Here is a 26562-nt window from a genome sequence, read left to right on the forward strand (position 1 = left end):
ATAGGTTGGATGCCAGTTTGGGGAGTGGGTGGGGGGGGTTTGAGGTTGGACCGTTTTTAAGAACCGGAGAAGGACGTCTTATCAAAATAAAAGTGGTTGGCCTCCGTTTTTCGATTGTTTACCACCCCGATGGGGTCATGTATGCGTAATCTCTGCTCCACACCGTGTAGCAACGTAACGTAACAACCATTACTACGCAGGCAGATTTAAAATATTGTATTAGCGAATGCCCCTGTCCGATGCAAAACTAAATGATTCATTGGTGGAATTTGCATTTACAGGTAGATTTGTTTAGTGGTCGTTCCAAGTTACAACAGCTCTGAAAAAAAAGGGACTTAACAACAGCGCTCACATTTTCAACCATTGCACCCTCCCCACGGTCACCTGCTCAGAATGTGGGTGCTTGGCAACCAGCATGTATTTATGACAGTTGCAGCATCCCGGGATCAAGGGATCTCCAGCTTTCCCCGGGTGTCTGCTGATAGGTCAGTAGGCAAACTGGATTCCATTTGCAGGACCGTCTACTGCCGGGAACGATCTCCCATGGCCCAGTACGCTCACACAGAGAGGGCCTCCTCAGGGTGCCGTCGGCTATACAATGTCGGCTGGCGACCCCCAGGGGGAGGGTCTTCTCTGTGGGAGCGCCAGTCCTATGGAATCAGCTCCCCCTTGAGCTCCGGATGGCCCCGGATCTCCGGTCCTTTCGCCGCGGCCTCAAAACACTTCTTTTCCATCAGGCTGACCTGGACTGACAGGGATTTTAAAATGTTTTTTTATTTTTTAACTTTAATTTTTAACTTATTCTATTGGGGCTATTAATTTAATTCTTTTAAACTTTTGTATCGTTGTATTTTATTGTTGTTAGCCGTCCTGAGTCCTTCGGGAGATAGGGCGGCATATAAGTCCCAATAATAAATAATAAATAAATAAACCAGGTGATTCACTGAACTGCAGTGATTTGCTTAACGGTGGCCTAAAAAACGGTCATAAAATCAGGCACGCCTTACAACAGCCGCCTTAGCAAAGAAAATTCTGGTCCCAATTGTGGCTGTAAGTTGAGAACTGCTTGTATTCTTCAGCCTTACTGCGGCACAGGGGTATTTGACCTGCTACACCTGCAAATCTCTGCAGCATTTTTGCACAACTGCATCATCCCTTGCGGCCGTTTGTTTAGCTGGTCACTGTTCGAAGTTAACAGTGGTGCTGAAAAAAGTGACTTGCTACCAGCCCTCATACTTACGACACTGCAGTGTTAACTGCGGTCAGACGGTTGCAATACAGGTGCTTGGCAACCAGCACGTATTAGCAAAGGTTGTGGTGTCCTGGGGTCACATGAGCACCGAGATCACTATCCAAGCAGTTTCAAAATGAATGGCGGAAGCTGGATTGCAAAAAAATGGTAGTAAAATTGGGCGTGAGTTAACGACTGCAGAAGGTCCAGAAACAAGTATGGTCATAAGTTGACTACTTTCAGAATATGGAACCTGCCAAGGTTTGCACAATTTTTTTTTGCAGTATGGGGTATCTTAACATACTTGTTTCTTTAAAACAGGGGTATTCAAACTTAGCCCTTTTATGAGTTGTGGACTTCAACTCCCAGAATTCCTCAGCCAGGCACGCTGGCTGAAGACTCCTGTTTTAAAAAATGGTCAATATCACCTGTATATGTGGGAGGAATTAATATAATTGTGGGAGAAGATAGCATTAGTAAAGCATTATTCATCAGCTTTTAAAGATACTTTAAAGATACTCTAAAAAGAGGGAGTGGGGTTTAAAAAAACTACAGTATAGTTATGATATTTTTTTCTTCCCCATTTGACGCAACCCAAGAGAGAGAGAGGTTTAAATGGGAGCAAAATAAAATCTGAATATGAGCACACACAAAAAAACAGCAATGGCATCTGCTGATATCCCCCCCCTTTTGTATTGGCTTGATTGATACAGTCATTATGTAATACTGAGGCTCCACTCTTAAGCCCAATTTCTTTTTTAAGTATTCTAAAATTCCATTCAAAATCTATTTAGTTCCAAATATCTTCTGGGTGAAATTGCTCTCTCTTTTGGCAAGTCCTAGAGGTTTTTAAGAGGATGCAAACAAAACCCTTGCTGATGGTTTAATTCGTGTTTTTGGTCGTCGAAGGTTGGACTACATGATCTTTGGGTGTCCTTTCCAACTCCACAATTCTATTTCGGTCCCCTAAACTTAGTATAAATTCACTTGACAACACAAGTTGAGTAACATGTCTGGAGAGAGTTATCAAGCTTATTATTGTAAGGAGGGAATGGAATATAACTCACAAAATGGACATGATGTTTTACTACTTTTTAGGGGGAAAAAGTCAAAATATAATCAGTGCTTTGAAGATACTTTCAGCAGTGCATTACAAAATGCAAGAGTAGCAAAAATAAAATCAAGAAAACCATAATATTGGCAGATGAGTCGGTTCATCCAACTTCTACTCAGTGTTACATTTACATAAAAGTAACCTATTTAATACTATATTATTTCAAGCACCAGCAATTCCAAGGCTACCTCGAAAAAAAAAAGGTGAGAAATATTGTGGAAATGAAATCCATAACATGCAACTGAATAATCAATAGGTGACTTTCTCAACTTATGTACAATTAGAGAACAAAGACAGTTGAAGTAACGATCTTCGAAACTTTTCATTAAAGATCAGTAACCGTGGCTCTAGCTTATACACCTATTGCAAATGGAGTATAATATGTCTGTTATATAAACATGAAAGTCCTATGCCAACATCGGTAATAGTGGATTATTCATGGATCAACATTTAATGGCTGTATAAAGCCCAAGGAGATTTTTATAACATCTGAATATCAGTATGCTATTAAGGAATTAAGAAGATGGCCTTAAAGATGATTGCATTGACCCATTCTCCAGGTGGAAACAAATGGGCTGAGGCTGTAAAAACAGCTTGCATATAAAAAAAGGACAAAAAAGACATTATAATGTGGAACCAAGGGAGTCAAAGGGTTAAGCAGGGCGGACACTGCTCAAGGAAGTGAGCGAAGACACAGGTAGTAGATCACAACTTGACCATGCAGTTATGGACAAAGAAACATCAGCTAAGCTGTGACAGAAATAAGAAAACATGCTAATTTACTAATCCATTCGTTCCTGACTAGAATACAAGGATAACTTAGGAGATGTAAACCAAGCCTTTCCTATTGTCAGTATTCATAACCAGCAGAATTGTAGCTCAGAATGGCAGGAGGTGCCTCTCAAGACTTTTCTACATTTTTAACATACCGGTAGTTTCCTTTAGTAAATCGTTCTAAATAGTTCAGTTGCTTCCTAGTCCACCATGGTCAAATCTGCATCTACCTTCTTTGAGTGAGCCTATGTGCATGGACCTCTTTGCCATTCTCTTTCCTTTTTCACTCCATCAGATCTGAAGAGTTTTTGTTGGTTAATTAGCCCTAGGTATGACCAAGCCAAGGGTTGATTGTTATCAGAGTGGAACACATTAACAATTCACAACCATTACCGTACTTGAAGTTGGTTTGCTACTACCTAGTTTCTCAGTCTGGATCAGTGATGGGGTTGAGCCAGTTTGCACCACTTCGGCAGAACCGGTAGCTAATTTTTTGTTGCCCAGGCCCAGAATGGACTTCCGGAAGTGGCATCCACGCAGAGAACCAATATGTTGTTCACCTATTTGAATCCCACCACTGGTCTGGATGCAACATGAAACTATGATTCATGAGCCCGGAAAGCATTCAGATGCCCCAGCTCAGAAAGGAAGCAGCTGTCTCATTGGATAAATTCAAGTTATACTTTGGCACCTGAGCCAAGATGTATCATGTTCAGGGGCCTCTGTGCGTAGCATCACTGGATGCTGCGAAAGAATGCTACTTGTGGCACATTTAACAAATAAGCCGAGAGGGAAACATTCGTAAGAAAAGATTACAACAGAGTAGCAACAGTGCTAGATTTAACATTCTTGGGCTGAATAATCAAGCAGGTGAAATCAAACTGCATTATTACCCTAAAAATTCCTCAAGTTGATGCTATGCCAAAAGATGCACATTATCCTTCTTCTAAAAGGCCTGCTCCTCATGTTACGGAGGACAAAATCCCAATACTGTCCTCTCCTAACAAGTTTTATTTTATTTGTGTTGTCACTTTGCTGTTTAATACCTGGCAGGCTTTGATCAACATAGTTAACTATTTCACAAACCTGAACCACCTTCAGATCTGATCATAACCGCTGATCATAGAACAGAAACACTTCCAAACGGTAAGCAGTTAACTTAAGCTGGATATGAATGAGGAACATGGTTAGAAGAGGAGTGTGTGCATGCAGGCAAAAACATTTGTGAAAATCCTGACATGTCTTAAATCCTTAACGTGGGAAGACCTTACGATCCGTACCCTTAAGGAGAAACCTTGGCCCAAGAGCCGTGTATCTTGTGAGAAAATCAGTGTAGTACATCAATGCCAAGGGATCGTGGCAGTTGGGAAGGTAGAAAAAGACTCTGAGGTAGCCAGGAAGAGGGAAAGATAGCACCATATTTTGACGGAGACAAGAAGGCTCTTGGAGAGATTTAGGAAAATGTCAAGTGCCCAGCTAGGACACAAATGCTAATTTCTTGGTCTTAAAAGGAATAAGGTCTCGTGTCCTGGCCTTTGCTACAAATTTTTCATGCAGACTTGGCACCGTCCCACCCGTGTCTGGAGCTGACCCGCTTTCAGCGTTTCGGAGACGGGAGAGTCAGCAAATTGATGGCTCGCCTCCACTGTGGTCAGCCAAAAGCTGTACTTGTTGGAAAAGTAATGGCACGTTCCTCGGGCACCATTGCACTCAATGAAAGGGGTGGCACGGAAGTCCTCCAGGCAGGATCCGGGGGAGACCAGAGACTGGCCACCGCCTTCGGCAGCCGTGTGCTAAAAGACAGAACCAGCAGAGAGAGAGGAAGGTTGGTGTGAAGAATCATATCAACTGCACTCCAGGAGACCAAATGCAAACATCGGGAGTCAACATGGCCCTACGAACATCTGGTTTCTGAAGGGCGATAAATCAGGAGGGGTGCCCCAGCTGACAGCAGGCAACCGGGTTTGACAGTCACAGCTCAATTCGAACCAGTGGAGGTTTTCAAAAATAGACTGGGCCAACATTTGACCCGTCTCCTGCCTTGAGCAGGAAGTTGGAATAGGAGACCTCCAAGGTCCCTTTCCAGGCCTAGGATTCTTACGTTCTATATTCATACTAAATTTGCGGTTTGTTTTTCTCGGCAATTAAAAGCCTCATTGGGTGTCGCCAAGCAGGCTAGGAAAGCTTTAAAAAAATAAAGAATCCAATGAACATCAAAGCCTCTTTTTAAAATTGTTAACACAATGACCTCCCCCCGCCCCCAAAATTAAAGCCACTAAAGTGCAATCTCAAAGGTGCTTTTCAAAAGGCAACTAGCCTTTTTTTTGGGGGGGTGTTCTGACGAAGCTTCTTGGATGAGAAGTGAAACGTTTTCCGGGGGGAGGGGGGAAAACCCAAGAAAGTCCGGTTGCCTTTTGAAAACCATGACCTAGATCAGGGGTCTTCAAACTTGGCCCTTTTATGACTTGTGGACTTCAACTCCCAGAATTCCTCAGCCAGCAATTCTGGGAGTTGAAGTCCACAAGTCCACAAGTCATAAAAGGGCCAAGTTTGAAGACCCCTGACCTAGATGATTGAGACCCTCCATAGACCCTAAGCTGCCATCCATTTTTGGTGATAGGATGAGCAAGGGGCTCACGTGGCAACCCTTCAGTGGCAACTGGGAAGAATGACCGGTGGCCTGAAGATCAGCCAGCTAGACAGGTCACATGGCATGCCTCCAGAAGTTGGGAATGTTCCAACACTGGAAGTTTTTAAAGAAGAGATTGGACAACCACTTGTCTGAAATGGTATAGGGTTTCCTGCCTGAGCAGGGGGTTGGACTAGAACAGAGGTCCCCAACCTTTTGGGCACCAGGGACCAGTTCGGTGGAGATAGGTTTTTCCGTGGACCGGAGAGTGCGTGGTTTTGTGTGCTGCCTGCATCCCATGGACGGGGCTTTGTTTGTGCAGAGCGGTTGCTGGCATGTCGCAGCCCGCTACCAGTCCACAGACCGGGGATTGGGGACCCCCGGATTAGAAGACCTCCAATGTGCCTTCCAACTCTGTTATTCTGCATTCCCACAGAGAGGGCCTCCTCAGGATGCCACCGGTCAGAGAATGTCGGATGGTGGCCCCCAGGGGGAGGGCCTTCTCTGTGGGCGCCCCGGCTTTATGGAATCAGCTGCCGGTTGAGCTACGGATGGCACCTGACCTTTGCTCCTTCCAACGCGGCCTGAAGACCTACCTATTTGAGCAAGCCGGCCTGGCCTGATGGGGGATGTGCTGGGGTTTTTATTGGGGATTTTTATTACTCTACTGTTTTTAGCTCGGGCTCTTATTTAATTCTTTTTTAATTTTTGTATTTTGTATTTTTATGTGCCCCGTTCACCGCCCTGAGTCCTTCGGGAGAAGGGCGGTATACAAATATAATAAAGATAAAGATTCTATTCTATCCTAACATGAGCATGGATAGGTGCTCTGTGTATATGCGCCGAAAGGACATGCGTTCCCACACGTGGCAGTCCCTCTGGGGATCTCTTACCATGAGGAAGGAGTACCCAATCCAGAGACTGCGCCAGCCTTCGGGGCATTGTGGGATGGTGATGTCCTGGCTGTGGACAGCCACAGCTTGGGATGGTGCTTCACACACTGAGCAGCGACTGATGTACTGGGCGATTTGGTAGCTGCTGACGGGCATCATGGGTATCGGAGCCGTAGTGGAAAGCCAATATGATTTGTCATTGCGGCTGGCGTAGTAGCACACTTCGTCGATGTTGCAATAAATAAAAGGCATCGTGCTGAAGCGAGGCAGGCAGGAGCCAGCAAAACCTTTGAGGGGTTAAGAAGAATGGAGACGCAAAGCATGGAATGGAGCATTAAAAGGGACTCTCATTTCTGCAGCTGTGGCTGCAGGAGTACAGAGAGCTAAGGAAGAGAGTTGTTAAGTGAGTTTTGCCCCATTGTATGACCGCTTTTATCACAGTTATTAAGCGAATCGCTATAGTTGTTGAAACGTGGTCGTTAAAAGAATCTGGCTTCCCCCATTGATTTTGTCTGTCAGAAGCCGGCTGGGAAGGTTATAAATGGTGACCTTGGGGCAGCGGCCCTCAGGCTGGCAGTTGGACACCCCTGAGCTAGACTGTATTGGGCCATAGAGACAAAGAAATTCTGGGCTATAAATAACATATTAATTGGATTTCCTTCCCTTCCCTTCCCTTTTCTCTTCCTTTCCCCTTCATCCTCTCTCCTTTCCTTTCCTTTCCTTTCCCCATTTCTCTTTCCTTTCCTCTCCTCTCCTCTCCTTTCCTCTCCTTTCCTTTCCTTCCCTTTTCCTTCCCTTCCCTTCCCTTCCTTTCCTTTCCTTTCCTTTCCTTTCCTTTCCTTTCCTTTCCTTTCCTTTCCTTTCCTTTCCTTTCCTCTCCTTTCCTTTCCTTCCCTTTTCCTTCCCTTCCCTTCCTTTCCTTTCCTTTCCTTTCCTTTCCTTTCCTTTCCTTTCCTTTCCTTTCCTTTCCTTTCCTTTCCTTTCCTTTCCTTTCCTTTCCTTTCCTTTCCTTTCCTTTCCTTTCCTTTCCTTCCTTTCCTTTCCTCTCCTCCCCTCCCCTTCCCTTCCCTCTTTCCTTTCCTCTTCCCTGCCCTTCCATTTCCCTCCTCCTCCCCTCCTCTTCCTTCCCCTTCCCTTCCCGATATAAATTCTCTTTAATGAACGGAGAGATTCTTTCCTGTCCTCTTCTTCCCCCCCCCCCCCAGTCCGGACATGTTACTTACCCAGATCTTGATTGTGGGACTTGTCCTGGCCTTTCACGTAGAGCAAACTGTAACCTTCCCAGAGTTTGTTCATGCCCACCGGACAGGGCGGAATCTGGTCCGACTGGCTATGTTTCACCAAGGTGTAGCCAACTCCAACGCTACGTCCTGGCATCCCGGGGAGCCCAGCCAGACCTGGATTCCCAGGACGTCCTGTGAAGGGAAAGAGAAGCTTTCCGTGCGGCCCATGACTGGCATCTGCCCAGCAAGATCTGGAGAAGGTTCATCCCCAACTTGCCCTGGACAGATCAGTCTCAGCTGAAGGCTGCCAATCAAATTGGCGTTCGACTTGTTCAAACCGTCGTTTCCGTTACTTCTTCTAGAACTGGATTTTCTCCAGCTGCATATAAACAGATCACCTAAGGCACCCTTTTGTGCAGGGGTCTTCAAACTTGGCCCTTTGACGACTTGCGGACTTCAACTGAGGCCTTCTTTATCCTGCTGGCAGACGAGACCGGTCTTTGGAAAACTTGGCGCCAAACACTTAAGGGAGATCTTAAGATTATTAATGTCTTTTGGGATGATGCCAGACATCCTGTGACTGATCGAAACCTCTGGGAAACACTTGCACGGAATCCAATGAAGATGAAAAGGGATCCTGTATGACAGGGGTCCTCAACCGTGGCAACTTTTAAGACTTGTGGACTTCAACTCCTGGCTGAGGAATTCTGGGAGTTGAAGTCCACAAGTCTTAAAAGTTGCCACGGTTGAGGACTCCTATTCTATGAAGATTAACCTTTGTGGCATATACACATCAGCAGCGTTCCATACATCGTATCAGTCATTGTTATCTTACAGTTTTTTATAGCGCTCCAAGTCGGAAGGAGCTAACACATGTAAGCTTACCTTCAAATCCTGGTAGCCCCGGATTTCCTGGAGAACCTGGGTCTCCTACCATCCCAGGAGGACCTGGTAAGCCATTGATTCCCACCTGGCCAGGTATGCCCGCCTTTCCTTTTGGACCTGGTCATTAATATATATATAAAAAGATTGTCCCATTCATTTCTGATAACCCATTCCATTCAGAAGTCACAAGAGACAGATAGCCTTAAGAACAAGAGCGGTTTATATTTGCTTGGAATTAGTCTAGTCTAATGAAGAGAAAGACATGATAACAGTCTTCCAATATCTCAGGGGCTGCCACAAAGAAGAGGGGTGTGTGTGTGTGTCAACCTATTCTCCAAAACACCTGAAGGCAGGACAAGAAGCCACGAACGGAAACTGAACAAGGAGAGAAGCGACTTAGAACTAAGGAGAAATTTCCTGAGTTAGAACAATTAATAGGTGAATTGGTCTGCCTCTGGAAGTTGTGGATGTTCCATCACTGGAGGATTTTAAGAAAGGATTGGACAATCACTTGTCTGAAATGGTACATTGGTTCTCCTGCTTGAGCAGGGGGTTGGACTAGAAGACCTCCAGGGCCTCTTCCAACTCTGTTAGTCTTTTATTCTGCTTTTAGACAGAATAAAAAACTAAGATCTGATTATGGTTTATAATAAGTAAGTAAGTTGGAAGGGACCTTGGAGGTCATCTAGTCCAACCCCCTGCTCTTAGAAGCTAGCATTCAAAGTATCCTACTTTAAGCCTGAAGGTCTTTGTAGGTAACCACGGGAAGAGGGATCCTCCAAGGATTCTTTAGAGAGCACCTTCTCCAGAGACCCAGCTTTACACATGGACAATGTAACTTTCTTAGCTTTGCGTACTATGCCCATTTCTCTGGATAATGTAACTGTCAGTGTGCAAACATTGACATGTTTTTGCACTGACAATATAAGAGACAGCCTGTTATTTTAATTGCTTCATTTGAGAGGGAGGAATCACCTGGAAGTTGTGAGAAGATTGCAAAAAGCCCGTGTACAGAATGGGAAGTGAAACCTCATGTGTAAAACTAATTGGATAATGTGATTTATGACGTGTAGATAAGGGCGGGGATTGTGTGTGTGTTACGATGGGTTTGGGGGGGAGGAGATTTCAGATTCTGGCACCCCTCCATGAGTGCCGGTTTCATTTCATTACTAAGACTTCTTAGATAAATAATATGCCTGCAATCTGTTTGATTTGTCTCATTCATCGGAACTATGACAGTTACTTATTTTACCTTGTGATCCAGTTTGCCCCTGGAAGCCAGGGTCTCCATTTAAACCAGGGTTGCCATCATTTCCAGGCAACCCCATTAAGCCAGGAGGAGCTCTGATATCTTCTGGGATTTGGGTTAAGCCTGGAGCTCCTTGCAGCCCAGGAAAACCTATATAACACAGAGGAAGCATGACTTGAAAAATGACATTCCTGGGATATCCTACCAATCTGGTTATAAAATCCAAGGTCATACTTTTCTGTCATTATTAGAGCGGACAATGCGCAACAATCATGCAACTGAATTGCTCAAGCGTAGAACATTCCTCCCTCCCAATCATTCTTCTTGTCTTCAATCTGCAACTAAAGATGTCTCAACCTAGAGAATCCCGCAACATCTTCAACTTTTCAAAAAAAAAAAAAAGATCATGGTTAAAAAAAAAGACTCCAAAATACCCCAAGGATGCCTGACAAAAAAGAGGAATGTCCTATAAAATGGCATATCTATCTGTCTGGAACCTCAAATGTAGCACCCAGGGAAGCATTGACCACTTTTGGACCACCACGTTCTCCTGAACTGATATAGCAAGCCAGGTTCCATAAATTCTGAACATTGGTAAACATCTCCGCCATGACGTCAACTTTAAAGCAAACTTGAATTTGGGATTCATCCTAGATTCTAGGATGATGTTAAGCCCGATAGAGTTGGGCTAAAATTAGGGAAGCGAGAACTACAGTATGGAGTTTTCAGCAAGAGATCCTGAGTGCTCAACCTTGCCTGGTTTGAGCTGCTGTTATGAGATATGGACTTTCAATTGCTGAATATCTGTTCTTCCTTCCACTCCTTGCCAGCTTCCTCATAACCTCTCATAAATGGTACATAGCCAGTCATCGGTTTGATGCTGATACAGTAATCCTCAACGTACAACCGTAATGGAGCCATTACAGTTGTAAATCATGACAGTTGCAAAGCAGGGCACCCAAACGCTCAACTCGATTTTACGACTTTATTTTTGCAGCAGTTGTTAAGTGAACGTGGAGACTGTAAAGCAAGCCAAATGTTTGCTATGGGTTGGTTTTGCTGAAAATCAGAAGTAAAGGATGGTTTTTGAAAAACAAAAGTTGTAAAACACGAGTCGTGTGACTGTGGGATGGCGCAAACGTCTGTAAACGTGTGCTGGCTGCCGAGAGCCTAAAATGTGGTCATGTGACTGCAGGGAATGAGGCCACCGGGATTTTGGAACTGGGGAGATTAGCCCTAACTTCAAATGATTGCTATGTGATCAGTCATAAATTGAGGACTACCTGTATGGTTTGATCTGGAATTACGTGCATTTTCCAAGACTTACCTGGACGGCCTGCTTTGCCTTTGGGCCCCTGGGAACCCAGATCACCCACTGGTCCATCTTTCCCGGGCATTCCCATGAAACCTGGGTCCCCTCTGAATCCTGAGAGAGAAAAGAGAAAGATCGGTGGTTGGCTTCTAAATTAGGCAGGACTGAAAATTCATTGGACAGAGCAGCTTCTCCTGGTTTCGAACACTTTGACAAACGCTGAAGTTGCTTCGATATTTTTTATTTTTTTTATTTTAATTCCATTTATATCCCGCCCTTTTCCGAAGACTCAGGGCAGCTTACAAGCTTAGCAGATATCCACCTTGCCAGGCTGTATGACAAAAAAGGGGGCTTGCGCCCCGCCTCAAAACCTCAGTATGGATCCCAATTTGGAGGCCTTTCAGGATAAATTCCCTTTTTACTACTCTTGTAACCCCTTAATTCAGGGTAGAGTCAGAGCGACTGAATGGAGCTGAGCGTTTACTGGCTGGAGGCCCTTCTTGATGCCACACAGAGTTTGCAGCAAATATTTTCTCTTTGCCCCCTGAGAAACATCTGCTGCTACGTAGGATTGAACCTTCATAATACCCCTCAGACTCCAAAAACCAAGAAAGATACACTGAACGTCTTCTCAGTGATGTCCTTTATTGTTTCTTGCCTATAGATAAAGCCTTGGCAAACTAAAGCAAACTACTTACACCATTAAACGTATACTGAAGACACCGAGGGAGGAGCCGTCTTCACCCTCTTTCTCCCACACAAACTATCTACACTTCATTGTCTCTTGCAGCCCCTCCCTCCTGGGAATCCAGACTACATTCTGCCACATCTCCTCACCTTTGAAACCTGAGGCTCCAGGGGATCCACTAAGTCCAGGGATGCCTTCATTGCCTTTGAGGCCCGAGAAGCCAGGAGGACCAGTGGGGCCTGGATTACCTCGATCACCTTGATTGAAGGCTGGGCCCGGTGGTCCTGGTGGCCCAGAAGGTCCTTGGAAGCCTGGGCAAAGAAGAAGCCAAGGAGATGTTGCCAGTTAGTCCTTGGTCTACTGGAAGCTCTGCTATACAAGTCACCCTCATCTCATTCCAGCAGCTCCAAATCCTGAAATTGTGTCCATGAGTTGCCTAGGAAGATGTGAGGTCTTCCTGTAAAAACCCATCCCAAAGCTCTCTGCTTCCGTACCTGGCAGCCCATCTTCTCCAGGACGTCCAGCATCACCAGGCTTTCCAGGAACGTCTGAAGGCATAGAGATGCCGGGGGGGCCTCGCGCACCAGTGAGACCTGGGCTCCCAGGAAGACCTACAAGGACACAAACCAGGGGTCTGCAACCTTGAGAACTTTAAGACTTGTGGACTTCAGCTCCCAGAATTCCTCAGCCAGCTATGCTGGCTGAGGAATTCTGGAACCTGAAGTTCACAAGTCTCAAAAGTTGTCAAGGTTGCAGATCCCTGACATAAACAAACATTCCCAGACTCTGTATTGCTTGGGAAAAAAGCTTGGAGGAGAGAATGTAGATTAATTGACTAAACTTAAGGATGTAATAAGGTGATGGTCATGCTGGATTTGAAGCTTCTAATTCTGCTAAGGCGAAAAGGCCAAAAACACGAGGCAGACCCAGAAGATGGGCATGCCAACATCAAAGACACCCGACTGAGGTTGCCGGAAGCGCAAAGAACCAGACCTTTTGACACTTGAAGTGGTAAAAAGAGAAGGAAGGAAGAAGAAGGGGAAGAGGAGGAGGGGAAGAGAAGGGAAAAAGAATTCTGCTAAATATCAGCATCCTTGAGACAATCTGTCTCTCCCCCCACCTCCAAAAAAAAAAAAAGAAGGCAAGCAAATAATACGAACTAGGCATACTCAGAGGAGCTACAAATGTTCAAGGTTTGGGAGGAAAATGTGGCACAGGGAAAAGGAGAATGCAGAAGAAAAGATGGCTAGATGGAACTCAGCAAAGATCTTGCATGCTCCTTAGTACAGCTTGGGACCTTCCTTTTCCATCAAAAGCCAGCTAGGGCTTCAACGCTCACCCAAATATACTGTCCCAACAATTGTCCCTTAAGTAGAGTTGGAGTAGGTTGGTATTTTAAGTGGGGGACTAACAAGTTAAATCCAGAGCTATAGGCTAGGCCAGGGGTAGGCAACCTTGGCTCTTTGATGACTCGTGGACTTCAACTCCCAGAATTCCTGAGCCAGCGTGGCTCAGCTTGGAAACCTCTCCCTTTCCCTTCAGCATGGCTGGCTCAGGAATTCTGGGAGTTGAAGTCCACGAGTCATAAAGCGGCCTAGGCCTAGGCCAGGGGTAGGCAACCTTGGCTCTTTTATGACTCGTGGACTTCAACTCCTAGAATTCCTGAGCTGAGCATGGCTGGCTCAGGAATTCTGGGAGTTGAAGTCCACGAGTCATAAAAGAGCCAGGGTCGCCTACCCCTGGGCTAGGCCAAAAATAGGAGGGGGGAAAAAAACACCAGAAGGCAGCCATGGAAGATCACATTTGTACTGATTGCCAAGACATCAACATGGACGTTTTGACTGGGCATCAAGCTTGACCGTTTTTGACAAGATTAATTCTGCGACCGAATTTATCCGAGCCCTCAAAGGAAGATATTTTCCTGCATTCTCAGTAAATTTAAAAAATCTTTTTTTTTATTTAAAAAGTTTAATTGATGAGGGGAAAGGAGAACCCAACTTTTCATTTTGGGTATAACAACCTTAGAAAATAACCTGTTAGAATTAAATCTTGAGTAATTGAATGTTAAATGCTTGGATTTATCATACTTGAGGGGAGAGTATTCCTTATAAAAGTCCTACAAGTTATGTGGGGCTTATTTTGCAGTGGAAAATAAAGGAGTCCCTTTGGATATCTTCATGACAAGTTCAGACGGAGGTAAGATATGAACCAGGGTCTTCTCAATCTTAATAAGTCTTGACATCATTCATAATAATTTGAATGCTGTTACAGCTCTTGATGCTGTTCAACTACAGCATTCTCTCTCTTGCAACTTCTATTATTTACCTATTTCTCCTGCAGGTCCTTTTGGGCCACGAAGACCAGGAGCTCCAAAGTGGAAACCGGGTTCACCTCGTTGACCTTTGATACCCGGAATTCCTGCCGGCCCAGGGAGTCCCTTTTCACTCGGGCCTAATAAAATGAGAAAAACCATGAACAGCAGTTTGACCCAGCCCTTGTTTACTAGCAATTGGTAATACTTGATGGCTGAAATAAACCCCAGGGAACCAAATTGCCATGAAGTTGGAAAAGCATATCCCTGTTTCGGTAGCTATGGTACCTCAGGATTTGATAGCAAAATGGGAGGAAAGCAAAATAATGGCCTTTGGGAATCTGCAGGAAAAGGATTTGAAGAGCCCAAGGAGTTTACATGCTTCGGCAGGGAGCAGCCAAATGCCAGAACGTGGCTGATGACATCATCACCCAACAGTCTCGGTTCACATTATTTGTGGAATCCTTGGTGCTCTCCAAATTTGATTATTTGCTTGCAGATGTTTTGTTACCTAACGGATTACATCATCGGCGCCTGTCACTCAGCTTGATTAATTGGCTTGCACTGATGTGGTTACCTAGCTGGGTAATGAAATGTCTACAAGCCAACAACCAAGCTCGGAAAGCACCCAGAACTCCAACCCTGAGCTACAGAGATTCTTTTCTATTGGAATCACACCTTTGCATCAGAGGTTGGACAAAATGGAAGCATTTAGAGGATGAAATGACTGCATTTTTGGCCTTCAAGGATGTCTCGATTTACCTTGTTTTCCAGGTGAGCCCTTAGTGCCGGGTAGACCATTTAGGCCAGTCAGTCCTGGAAATCCTGGGTATCCTGTAGATACATTTTAGAAGGTTTGATGCTGCTGCGTATTTATTGTTTTTACCTACTACAAGAATACGGTAGATGTTTGGCCAAGCGACCTGCAAGGAAGCTTTAAAAGGTAACTTTGAAGACAAGAATCAACTCAATAACATAATAGAATAGTAAGTAATGTCAAGGTCACGCGAGAAGTTTTCCAAAGAAGTTGAGAAATTCTGGACGACGGCTTGTCAAAGCCAGAAAGTGAAACAAAGATCTTGGAAGTAGAATCCTTTACAGTAGAGTTCATCATTAAAAAAGACCCTATCCTGTATGTCAGCGAAGAACTCAGTCATCCAGTCCAACAGTGTCTAAAGGTTGAATCGTGGCAACTGGACCAAACTTTGTTAATCTGAGACATTTCTTTGCTCATCCAAGCAACTTCATCAGACATCCTGTTCTATATCCTCATCACGTGTGAATCCAGTTCATCCATCCCGAAGCAGGAATGGCCTGCTGGGATTGGTGAACCAAGGACGCCTAGCAGTCATCAGTTGTGGATTTCTCCCTGACCTAGCTGCTGTTAATAAATGAAGGAAAAGTTGAATTCATCAATCTTCTCCAGTAGGATGATCCACTGATCTTTCGGTGTGAGGCCAAGAGTCTTTGCAAGATTTGGTTTGGTTTTCCAACCCATCATTCGTACATCTCTCTAAAGTAAAGTTTTCAAGGACAACCCCAAAATGCAGCACAAACCTTTTGGTCCTGCAATGCCAGGAGATCCAGGAGATCCTGGAGCTCCGCGTTGCCCAGGATGACCTGGAAAACCTGGCTGGCCTCTCGCAGCCCCAGATCCAGGAAAGCCTAAAGGGGGAAAACAAAGAGTTTATTACATTGGAGCTCCTAAAGTTGCAGAATCTATAGCTACGTAATGTTATAAACCTTCAAAAGCCGTGAGTCTTACTTAATTGAACCCTAATAAAAGGGAGTTCCAAGGACACAAATGTAGAATTAAGGAAGGGAAACACAGGGCCAAAATATTAAGTATTTAGCACCTGCTTAAGTTTACAGCTTTATGAGTTATGAACCAACATAGGAAGGTTTCCAGTTTTCTCATCTAGACGCTGACCAAATCTCAGCCACCTCAGATTCAGCCAGATTGGATAAGTCTCCCTTGAGTTAAGGTCAACTCCTGGTGACTACACGGGTACATCCATAAATATTTTTTTGGCAAAAAGCTTTGCCAAAATTGGATGAGATTTGGATCACCTTGCATGAGAATTTACGCAGAAATCCTTGTGAGAGCTCTGGATGCAAAAAAAAGCTGCTAACCCCTCTGCATCAGAAGATCCACCTTGCAAATGACATTTCTTTGCCCCAAATATGAAAAACAAATGGCTATGGTTACCTCTTGGTCCTTCTTGTCCAGGGTTACCTGGTGAACCTTTCTGTCCTTTTAGTCCAGGATCTCCTGCGTATCCTGGGTCACCTTTTGTTCCTTGGACACCTGTAATACCTTCAAAAACCGTAAGGCGAGCCATTAAATTGCCATTTTCCCCAAGCTAGGGAATTCTTGAAGGAGTCGAAAATTTGTACCCCTGTCTGATTTCCCACCCCCATCCCCACGCCTCCATTATTCACACCTCTAAAATGAATGAACTCAGTATTTCCATGGGATAGAAAAACTCCAGAATCATGAGTAGGAATTTACTCTCTTTTTAGCAGGAAATGAGGTGATAAATGTCTATTTCGTAAAGCATGTCAACAGTCACTCAACCATACTGGGCCTTCACAGGGATTTCGCTTTTGACAAGGACCTCATTTCTAGGGATCGTAAGAAAGTTAACACCGATCCCTTAGGAAAGGTGGTGTCAGGCTCAAAGGATCAAGACCATACATTAAATTGCAGTCCAGAAGGTTTATTGCTCATGTGCCTACGCACAAGAATCTAATCAGCTAAAGTTCAGTACTACGTTGGTGGCAGATAAGGGTCACCGGAATTCAGGTGGGGATGAACCATTTGTAGAAATATAATGATTCTAAACTGATGATATGCTTAACTCCTCCCCCCAGCTCTGTGTGCTCTTCTCCTACAGGTGGACTTTCAGTTAATGTATAGTACAGTGGTGGCGAACCTCTGGCACGCGTGGCAGAGGCACCTCTGGCACTCAGAGCCCTCTCTGTGAGCATGTACACTGTCGCCCCAGCCCCGTCTTCCCCTGCAGCCCCCTCCTTACAAGTAGCCCCCCCCCGAGGAGAGTTGCCCCTGGGCGTGGCCCGCAAGGAGCAGTGCAGCCAAGCACATGGCAGCTGGGCAGCAGGGACAAGACTCCACCCTCGCACCTCATCACGTGGAGAAGATGCATTGGGGCATGGATGAAGAGCATGGCCAACATGGCGCTGCAGGGCCGCCTGGGCACTCTGCGGCGGGCTGTGGAAGTGGTGGGTGGCCCTGCGGGCGGGCAGGGGAGGGGATGGAGCAGGGGTGGGGTGGTTTTGGGGCACTCGGTCTCTAAAAGGTTTGCTATCACTGTTGTAGGCTATTCATTTCTTATTTACCTGGAAGCCCTCGGTCCCCTCGTTGGCCCTTAGGTCCCACACCCCCTGGGAATCCTCGGGTTTCCCCTCGGTCACCTGAAAAAGAAAGACAATCATCTGCTTTTTAATCTCAGCAATTCTGACAACTCACCACAACCCCTTCCCACTCCCAGACTTTTCTGGGAAAACTGAAGGGCACCATTTTCTCTTCCACATGTTTTTTTTAAGGAAGTTTCCTCCCCCCACCCCAAAGAGCAGAATCCATACAAATTTTAATTTTAGGTAAATGGAGAAAAAGTAATGGAGAAGTGGAAAAGAACTATAGAAAAGGAAGAATAAAAAGAAAGAAAGAATAAAAAAGACAAGGCTTCCGATTTTCTTAACAGCTGTTACAAGTACGTTTCTATTTTGCTTCTGTCTGTAAGGTTGCATCAAACTGTCCTTCCTTCTTTCCCTAATCTACTTTTTCTAATTATCTTCTCTATAAATCATCAGTGCAGTTTTTTTTCCTTTCCTCGGCAAAAAGTCTAAGGCCATGGTGGCGAACCTATGGCACGCGTGCCACAGTTGGCACGCAGAGCCCTCTCTGCAGACACACGCACCGTCGCCCCAGTCCTAGGCCTTCAGCTGGGTTTTATAAAACCTTTTCACTTTAGGCCTCCACCGCCGTGTGCAAAAAGAAAAAAAGGTTCAATCGATCAATTTCAACTTCTCGCAGGGAAAAAAAAAGATCTTGCAAAGTTGGAATTGATTGATTGAATTTTTTACTCCCACCCAGTCTGCCGTTACCACCGCAGCCACGCCCACCCAATGGGCCACGCCCACCCAGCACCCGATGATACATAAGTGGGTTTTGGGTTGCAGTTTGGGCACTTGGTCTCTAAAAGGTTCACCATCACTGGTCTAAGGCTATATCGATGACTTACCTTTTGGACCACGTAATCCGATCATTCCTGGGGGGCCCGATGAGCCTGGAATACCTTCAGTGCCCTATGGAAGGAAGTGTCACGTAGCAATCAACATTAACACTGAAATCAGCTTTCATGGTGGTGTGATTGGCCTCTTAGTATCCAGAGAGGAAGCTCCTTTCTTGTTACTCTTATTGTGACCACCAGCCATCTGAAACCACTAACAGGGACCTTGGGGATGCTGCAACGGTCACAAGGGTGAAAAACCGTCGTGTCACTTTTTTTTAAGAGTCGTGGTAGCTGACCTGAAATGTACAAACTTAGAAAACTCGCAAGGTCGCCCAGAAATGTTTTTAGTACCAGGTAATCCTTGACGTCCGACCACAGTGGAGGCCAACATTTCTGTTGCTAAGTGAAACATTTGTTGAGTGAACTTTATGACCTTCCTTGCCAGCGTTGTTAAGAGAATCGCTGCAGTGGTTAAGTTAGTAACACAAGCATTAAGTGAATCCCCATTGATTTTGCTTGTCAGAAGATCACAAAAGGGGATCACAAGATCCTGGGACACTGCGACCATCATAAATAGGAGTCAGTTGCCAAGCGTCTGAATTCTGATCACCTGACAATGGAGATGCTGCAATGCTCGTAAGTGTGAAAAGGGATCATAAGTCACATTTTTCAATGGCTTTGTAACTTTGAACAGTTACTAAATGAACTGTTGTAAAACGAGGGCTACCTATATTATATACAACATTGGGGCGGGGGGGGACTGTATCTGGTAGGGATTCTAGAGACTGGAAAAGAAAGACTGCAGGGTCACTGCCAACTCCAATTTTTGATTTCCATTTGAAGAAACGTCTGGCAATCTATATAGTGCTACTCAATCCAACAGCAAGATCAACAGCCTCAAGGAATTTTGCCTAGATTCCTCTCCCAGTTGTTGGTTGTGTGGTACGGGAGTCCCAGGGAAATGCAGAGAGGCTGTTTCCTGACTTTATCCTCACGTCTTCTGCCGTAATCCCAAAGCAGACCCCTTAGAAGGGTCCTTTAGAAGTTACACAGCTAGTGCACTTCTAACTGGTGAAGAATATATGGACCAAAACCTTATGAAGGACCCAAGGGATCCTGAAGTTGTTAGGAGCTCACTAAGACATCCAAAGTCTAAACCTGGTGGCCACCATTAAATTTGGAAGAACAGTGGAAGTGCTTCCCAGCCAACTAGGAGGAAAAAAAGAGAAAGGATACTTACTCTTCCCCCAGGCATTCCAGGAAAGCCTGAGATGCCAGGAAATCCCTTTTGTCCCAATAACCCAGGAGGACCAAGCGTTCCTGGAAAACCTGGATCTCCTGGCTGTCCTTTCTCCCTAGCTGGTGATCCGGATCTTCCTGGAAGCCCTGGCTGCCCCCAGACGCCCGGGGGTCCTTTATCCCCTACAGAAAAGTAAACAGTGATATAGTGTGTCTAGTGCTTCTTTAAAAATGCAGATTGGTTAGGTTTCACCTTGCCTACCATCAGCCTATCGTGAGATGAGGTACCTGTTGAAGGAGGCAATTCTATGATAATTAGAGATTTAATTTGCAGAACAATTAACCAAAAAGTCCACAGAAAAAGCAGGGTGGTCCTAGTCCTCTTCTGACGGTCGTCCCTGCATCCTCAAAATATTTCATTTCTAGCTCCTAAGTCAAGCAGCCAATTGTGCTTCAATGCTGCCTTGGGGGGGTGGATCAATGGAAGATGTAGCCCAGCTTCTTGATTTCCGCAGACACAGTTTTAAAAGAATGGCATCTCCCTCTCTGTCACCCATGAGATGAAAGCAAGTCTCCCACAAATGGAGATTTGGGGCTTCTCACCTATCTGTAATTAAATGCTCAAGAGCAGATTTCTTTGATCTGGACTGGTTAGGAGATGTAGTTCCAATATATCTCAAGGACAAGAGGACAAAGAGCTTGAACGCCTCTTATCATTGCCCAAGTAATTCAGGACAGACATAAAATGGAGGTTATTATCTAATGCCAAACACATACCTCTTGGTCCTGGATACCCTCTCTGTCCAAACAGTCCAGGATCTCCTTTATTCCCTTTGAATTTGAGGGCCAACTCTGGGGGTATGAAACCGGGAGGGCCAGGAGGACCATGAACACCTCTGTCCCCTGCACAAAAGAAGAAAGAGGAACACCGCCAGATGCTTATTCTGCCTCTACTGATGCAGAGAGCACCAGAGTATTTAGAAGTGTTTAGATCTGGAGTCTAAATTGTCTTAATTTATAGAACCTCAAAAGCACTTTACATATTACAATATATGGAACAGAAGAAGACTGGACTCTCAACCAAGGAAGTTACTATCAGGAGTCCGGTTCAAAAGAACTACTAAAAGGACGACGGAGACAGCTGTAGGCAGGAAAGCAATTAACTAGTTGTTTCAGTTGCATAGTCTTAAGTGGCATTGGAAATCAACTTTGGCAAGGACACAGGAACCGGTGGTCCTTGATGGACTCTGAGTTTGGTTGAAGTCCCTAGAATATAAGCTGAGAGCAATCCCCAATCCTTACTAGCACTGATGGTGTTATCTGGTTTGAGTAATGAAACGTCTGCCAGAAAGCCACCAAGCTCAGAGAGCACCAAAGGACCCCTCCTTTCCACCCCAAGCTACAAATATTCTCCTTTATTGGAACGTAGAAACCGGGACGTCGTGACTAAGGCTTCATGGTTTTTGAGGAGCCATGTGAAATAGGACTTTGTAGCTTCACGTGTATTCTGGGAGGCAATTCTGAACATTGAACATTCTGAATTCAAGTCCTAGTTTCATCAGAAAGCAAAGGTAGCATATACAACAAAAGTATTCGGTCACAGCCTACGCGAGTCCTTGTTAACTCACAAGGAGAAACTCCTCTTCCAACAAGTAGGCTGGAAGCGCAGGAAAAACAAACCCCTTTTATTATGATTTACAGACCTGCAAAATGGCCAAAGGCAAAGGCAAACAAAACATGATTCGATGAAACTTGAGTCCTTCACAAACAGTTGCCTTCAGCAACCAGCACTTCCCACACCTTCCCTTTTTATTATGCAGCCCCAAGGCGTGGCTTCCTAATGCCTTCTCGTCTGCCTTTGGAGCTGCCCCATTGCCACCCTCTGTCCAGTTCTTGTTGCCTGTCGGCGTTTGCGAGCATCTCTGATGTCTTCCAGCTGTGAGTCCTCAGAGTCTGACTCAGCTTCCCAGCACAGCTGTGTCTCAGCCTGAGTGCGAGTAGAGGGGCCAGGCTCCTCATCAGATTGTAAGTCTTGGAGCTCCTCAGAGCCTTCCTCTGACTCTGATGGCCCTCCAGGCCCCTCTTCCTCCTCTGATTCTCCAGTCTCAGCTGCCAAGTCTACTGGCTGGCGAGGAATCACAAAAAAAAAAAAGCTTTGGGGCTGGGTTGGTGTTACACTATGCTTCCCGTAAAATTTCTGGACTCACCTTTGAGGCCGGGGGAGCCAGAAAACCCAGGACTTCCTCTTCTTCCTGGTTCACCAGAAGTTCCTTTGAGGCCATCCACGCCAGGGAGCCCAGGTGAGCCTGGCAACCCGGGAAAGCCAATCACACCTGCTGAGCCCTTTTCACCTAGTTTGAAACAACCAAGCATTCATCTCTGCAAAGTACATTGAGGTTTTTGTTTTTTGGGGGGGAGGGTGGAAAGAAGGAGCAGAAATGCTTTGGAAAAAAGATCTAGTATAGATAATCCCTGACTAACAGCCATTCATTTAGTGGCCGTTCAAAGTTACGACGGCACCAAAGACAGCGACTTGTGACTGTTTTTCACACTTACAACCGTTGCAGCAATCCACATTCATGTGATCAAAATTCAGGCGCTTGGCAACTGGCAAGTACTTATGTCGGTTGCTGTGTGCCGGGGTCATGAGATCACTTTCTGCGACCTTCCGACAGACAAAGTCAAAGGGGAAAGCCAGATTCATGCAACAACCGTCTTACAGATTTAACAACTGCAGTGGTTCACTTAACAACTCTGGCAAGAAAGGTCGGCTGATGGGAAAAAACTCAACTTGGCAAAAGAAATTGTGGGTTCAGGTTTGTTTTTTTTAAATTCCATTTATATCCCGCCCTTCTCCAAAGACTCAGGGCGGCTTACAAGCTTAGCAGTAGCCTTCATTCTATGTATATGCCTGCTTGTTAGGGCTTTCACACACACCCCAAGCGGCATTATTACAAAGTCAGCTTAATTGCCCCCAACAATCTGGGTCCTCATTTTACCTACCTCGGAAGGATGGAAGGCTGAGTCAACCTTGAGCCTGGTGGGATGCGAACCTGCACTAATTGCAGGCAGCTGGTGTTACTTAAGGAGGCATTAGCCCACTGCTCCACCAAGGCTCTTTGTTGTGGTTATCAGTTGTGGTTATCACTTGAGGACTTGCAGTAATCTTCTTCCAAGCCCAGTCTCCAAGCTCGCCAGGTTCATTCAGAGCAAGCTCAACACAGGTCAAAGCCCACAATTCTCCTTCAAGCCCAGAGCTATAAATTCGGGGGGGGGGGGGGGGAGAATTACCTTTTGAGCCAGGAAAACCTGAAGTGCCGTCTGGGCCCCAGAGACCTGGAGGTCCAGGCAATCCTTGTTCTCCCGGCTCTCCTGGCAGGCCATTAAGACCTGGGAGCCCCTTCATGCCGGTGGGACCTGGTGAACCAGCATCTCCTCTTGGTCCTTTGGTTCCAGGAAGTCCTGAATGGTTCAAAACCCAAAGCATCACCCTGTTTTCCCAAGGACAACATTTCTACCATTGCTGTGCCATCTTTCAAGAGCTTAACACTAAAGCATTTTATTGGTATAAAGCTAACTGAGCTGCGGCAAAAAAATAAAATCAAATCATGCAGACTTTTCTAAAGCACACAAGGTTAGAAATGTAAAAAAAAAAGAAGTATTAGTTGCCTAATGATTAAGCGCTCTAGGAAAGCTACTGCCTATACCAGGGGTAGGCAAACTTGGCTCTTTGATGACTCATGGACTTCAACTCCCAGAATTCCTAAGCCAGCATGGCTCAGCTTGGAAACCTCTCCCTTTCCCCTCAGCATGGCTGGCTCAGGAATTCTGGGAGTTGAAGTCCATGAGTCATAAAAGAGCCAAGGTTGCCTACCCCTGGCCTATACCAATGGACAATGGCCAACAGTGAAACCCCTTATGTTTGGGATAATTTAGGCATTCTCAGTTACCATTTGGAAAAAACGTGAGTCATGAAGGCTACCAAAGGGGAGTAGAAATGTCTTGGCGTGTCACATTCCACTCTCTCATTCTAAATCATTCCAAAATGCCCAGTCTTTGCTTTTCCTTTATTCTATGTTCTTGACTAGACAATGGGCTAGGCTGGATTCCAGTGGAGAAAACCTAGTAACGTTGAAGTAGGTGGATAAAATCACAATTTGTGCTTGACTTAAGGGAGACTAAATCACACTAGTGGCACCAGTAAACTGGGTGTTTCTGATCTTGACAAATCTAAGCAGAATTGGACTTGGATGGAACACCAATGGATAGGACTATAGTCTGGATGGTAAAATTACAAATCTTCCAGGAGAAAGCTTTGGCAATTCACATCCATGCTGTTGCCAGTAAAATTATCAAGGGTGTATCTATCCAGTCACCAGAAGTCAAGCTCAATTTGACCTAGTCTTTACTTTTTAAAATTAAATTTAAAAGCTGAAGCATGAGTAAGGCAGAATCTAAATGACAATCTGCAAAACTGTGCCGAAAACGTTAGAAATAACTTCGCTGATGAAACCAGGCCAATGGGGTGGAATTTAGCTTTTGAATACAGGGCGAGTCTTAATAGTGCAGATAATTTTTTTTAGACATGCAACGACTAAAATGAGTAATGCTGGGAGGCTAAAAAAAAATCTAACAAACTTTGTGCAGTCGTGACTAATACATCATTTAAAAGCTGCTGCAGCTTCTTTTTCAGGAAAAATATAAAATGTCTCCAGATGGGGAAACGCCCCCCCCCCACAAAGACCTAAAATTAAGTGGAAGTCCCTGTTGTTTGAGTGATTATTTTCCGTTGAGTTGGTGTTGACTCTCGATGTCCAGACTGATAGACCTTCTCCAGATTTAGTAGCCACACAGACAGACCTTCTCCGGAATGAGAAGTCCATCATGAAGCATCCCCCACCTACAGACCCCTTCTCCAAAACAGGTGAGGGCCACAAATCTTTGCAGGATTGAAATAAGGGGTGTCACGGTCAGTGCAAGTTCTGTAGCACAATCAGCTAGGCAGCTGTTAGTCCGAGAGTTTTTAATGCTACAAAGCATTTTCTCTCACCTTGGCAGCCTATGTGGAGAACCCCCAAAACCAAAACAGTGTGACATCAGAAATGGAGAGATGATGGCAAATGGAACAGAGACATGGTGAGGAAAAACAGACAAAAACATGTGAACCAGGAAGAAAGCACAAGGCTGAGAATGAAGTTAATGACTTGGAAAATAACGGAGCTCTTCCTCTACGGAGATTCTATTCTCCGTCATCCGGCTGACGATTGTCCCAAAGGTGCTTTTTCTCCAAAGGCAACCAGACCTTCTTTATTTTTGCTTGAAGACCTTTCGCTTCCCATCCAAGAAGCTTCTTTAGAACTTCAGAAGAAAGTCCAGTTGCCTTTCGAAGAAGCCCCTGTGGGACAACTGAGCTCTTTCTCAACACAGCTTAGATCAAACATGTGGATGGGGGTTCTCTGGGGTTGGCTGGATGGAGACAGCAGATAGAAATGTGAAAAGGGGGCTGATGCTGGTGGCGGCAGAAATATTTGAGTAAGGGAAAGATGAGTTTCCTCCTGGATTTCCTTTGAACATTTTTTATTATTCCCCCAGATTTTGTTTTCTTTCCCTTCCATCCCAGGACTTTGCATTTTTATTTGAAGGAACTATTTCTGCTGTGGCATCCAGGTTAGAGAAGACCACCTTCTACCACCTTAATTGGCAGCTCAGTTATTCAGGATGTGTATTGTGTAGTGGGTTCTGGACCGCATGGACCACATGGAAGACGCCAGGCAGATGAGTGCAGCATGTCGGCTCTTCATTTGTAGTCAGATTGTACTGGAACAATAGGGCTGACTGACCCCTTATATACCTGGCCAGGTACACCCAAGGCCAATCAATCCCTTTATCTGAATTTCCCGCCGTCCGCGGGCCAACCAATCCTGTCACAGTACAGCGCCACCTGGTGGTGTCAGTGGCCGCTGCTATCATGATCACCCATCTATGTACATAACAACGTGGATTAGAGATGGGTTCTCTTCGAGGTGAAGCATCCATGCATGCTCATGTGGAAGTATCTCAAGCCCGTGTATATACTCTATGTTGCAAGCAGAAGTAAACCAATTCCTGGGACCTTCACTAAAAGGATCAGGATGGTGATGGAAGGACATTTGCTGAGATTGTTGAGGGCCCGCTGTATCAAGTAACAAAGGGAAACTGAGGACAGCCCAGCAGTTACAGCTGGTACAAAACCCAGCCCAGCAATTGTTAAATTTGGAGCCTAAATGTAATTACATTTAGAATCACTGACGTAAGGATTTGCAAGATAATTTCTGTTCCAGAAGAAGAATGGCTGTGATTTATGCTTGGCATAGATGAGCTAAGCACTGTACTGAACTGTTTGTGTTCTTGTTTGACAACATAATGGTTTATTATGGTGCCATTTATTAAACTCCAAGCAGTTTCATCCACAGGGACTTGTGGCTATCACAACTACAACACATCCAAGAGGCTACTGAGAAATTAGGAAAACCAGTTTTCTGGTTACCGATAGAGATTCTCAGTCATCCAGATCACAGTTGTCCCAAAGATGCTTTTTCGAAAGGCAACTGGACTTTCTTTGTTTCGCTGGAAGACATTTTGTTTCGCAGCCAAGAAGAAGCTTCTTGGATGAGAAGCGAAACATTTTCAAGGAAAAATAAAAGTCCACTTGCAAACAGCACCTTTGGGACCTGTTTCTGGCTGCTCAGGCAGATCACAGGAAGACACATGAGCCACAT

At 45.1% G+C, this 26562-nt stretch overlaps 1 protein-coding gene across 1 annotated transcript in view; it reads right to left on the reverse strand.

Moving 5' to 3' along the window:
- Nucleotides 1–64: 64 nt before the first annotated feature.
- Nucleotides 65–26562, reverse strand: part of COL4A6 (collagen type IV alpha 6 chain) — a 76938-nt gene continuing 50440 nt past the window's right edge. The window contains exons 25-42 of the mRNA XM_083372301.1: nt 23096–23266; nt 22012–22155; nt 20582–20707; nt 19806–19987; nt 18575–18638; nt 17670–17744; nt 16519–16626; nt 15867–15974; nt 15072–15143; nt 14324–14449; nt 12493–12609; nt 12148–12309; nt 11326–11424; nt 10002–10148; nt 8750–8866; nt 7865–8056; nt 6642–6928; nt 65–4912 (exon numbers count right to left, since the gene is read on the reverse strand). Coding sequence (XP_083228427.1) covers nt 4658–4912; nt 6642–6928; nt 7865–8056; nt 8750–8866; nt 10002–10148; nt 11326–11424; nt 12148–12309; nt 12493–12609; nt 14324–14449; nt 15072–15143; nt 15867–15974; nt 16519–16626; nt 17670–17744; nt 18575–18638; nt 19806–19987; nt 20582–20707; nt 22012–22155; nt 23096–23266 — 2552 coding nt within the window. The 3' untranslated portion in view covers nt 65–4657. The remainder of the gene's footprint in view (nt 4913–6641; nt 6929–7864; nt 8057–8749; nt 8867–10001; nt 10149–11325; nt 11425–12147; nt 12310–12492; nt 12610–14323; nt 14450–15071; nt 15144–15866; nt 15975–16518; nt 16627–17669; nt 17745–18574; nt 18639–19805; nt 19988–20581; nt 20708–22011; nt 22156–23095; nt 23267–26562) is intronic.

Source organism: Vipera ursinii (genome assembly GCF_947247035.1).
Source record: "Vipera ursinii genome assembly, chromosome: 12".
In the NCBI taxonomy this organism is placed as follows: Eukaryota; Metazoa; Chordata; class Lepidosauria; order Squamata; family Viperidae; genus Vipera; species Vipera ursinii.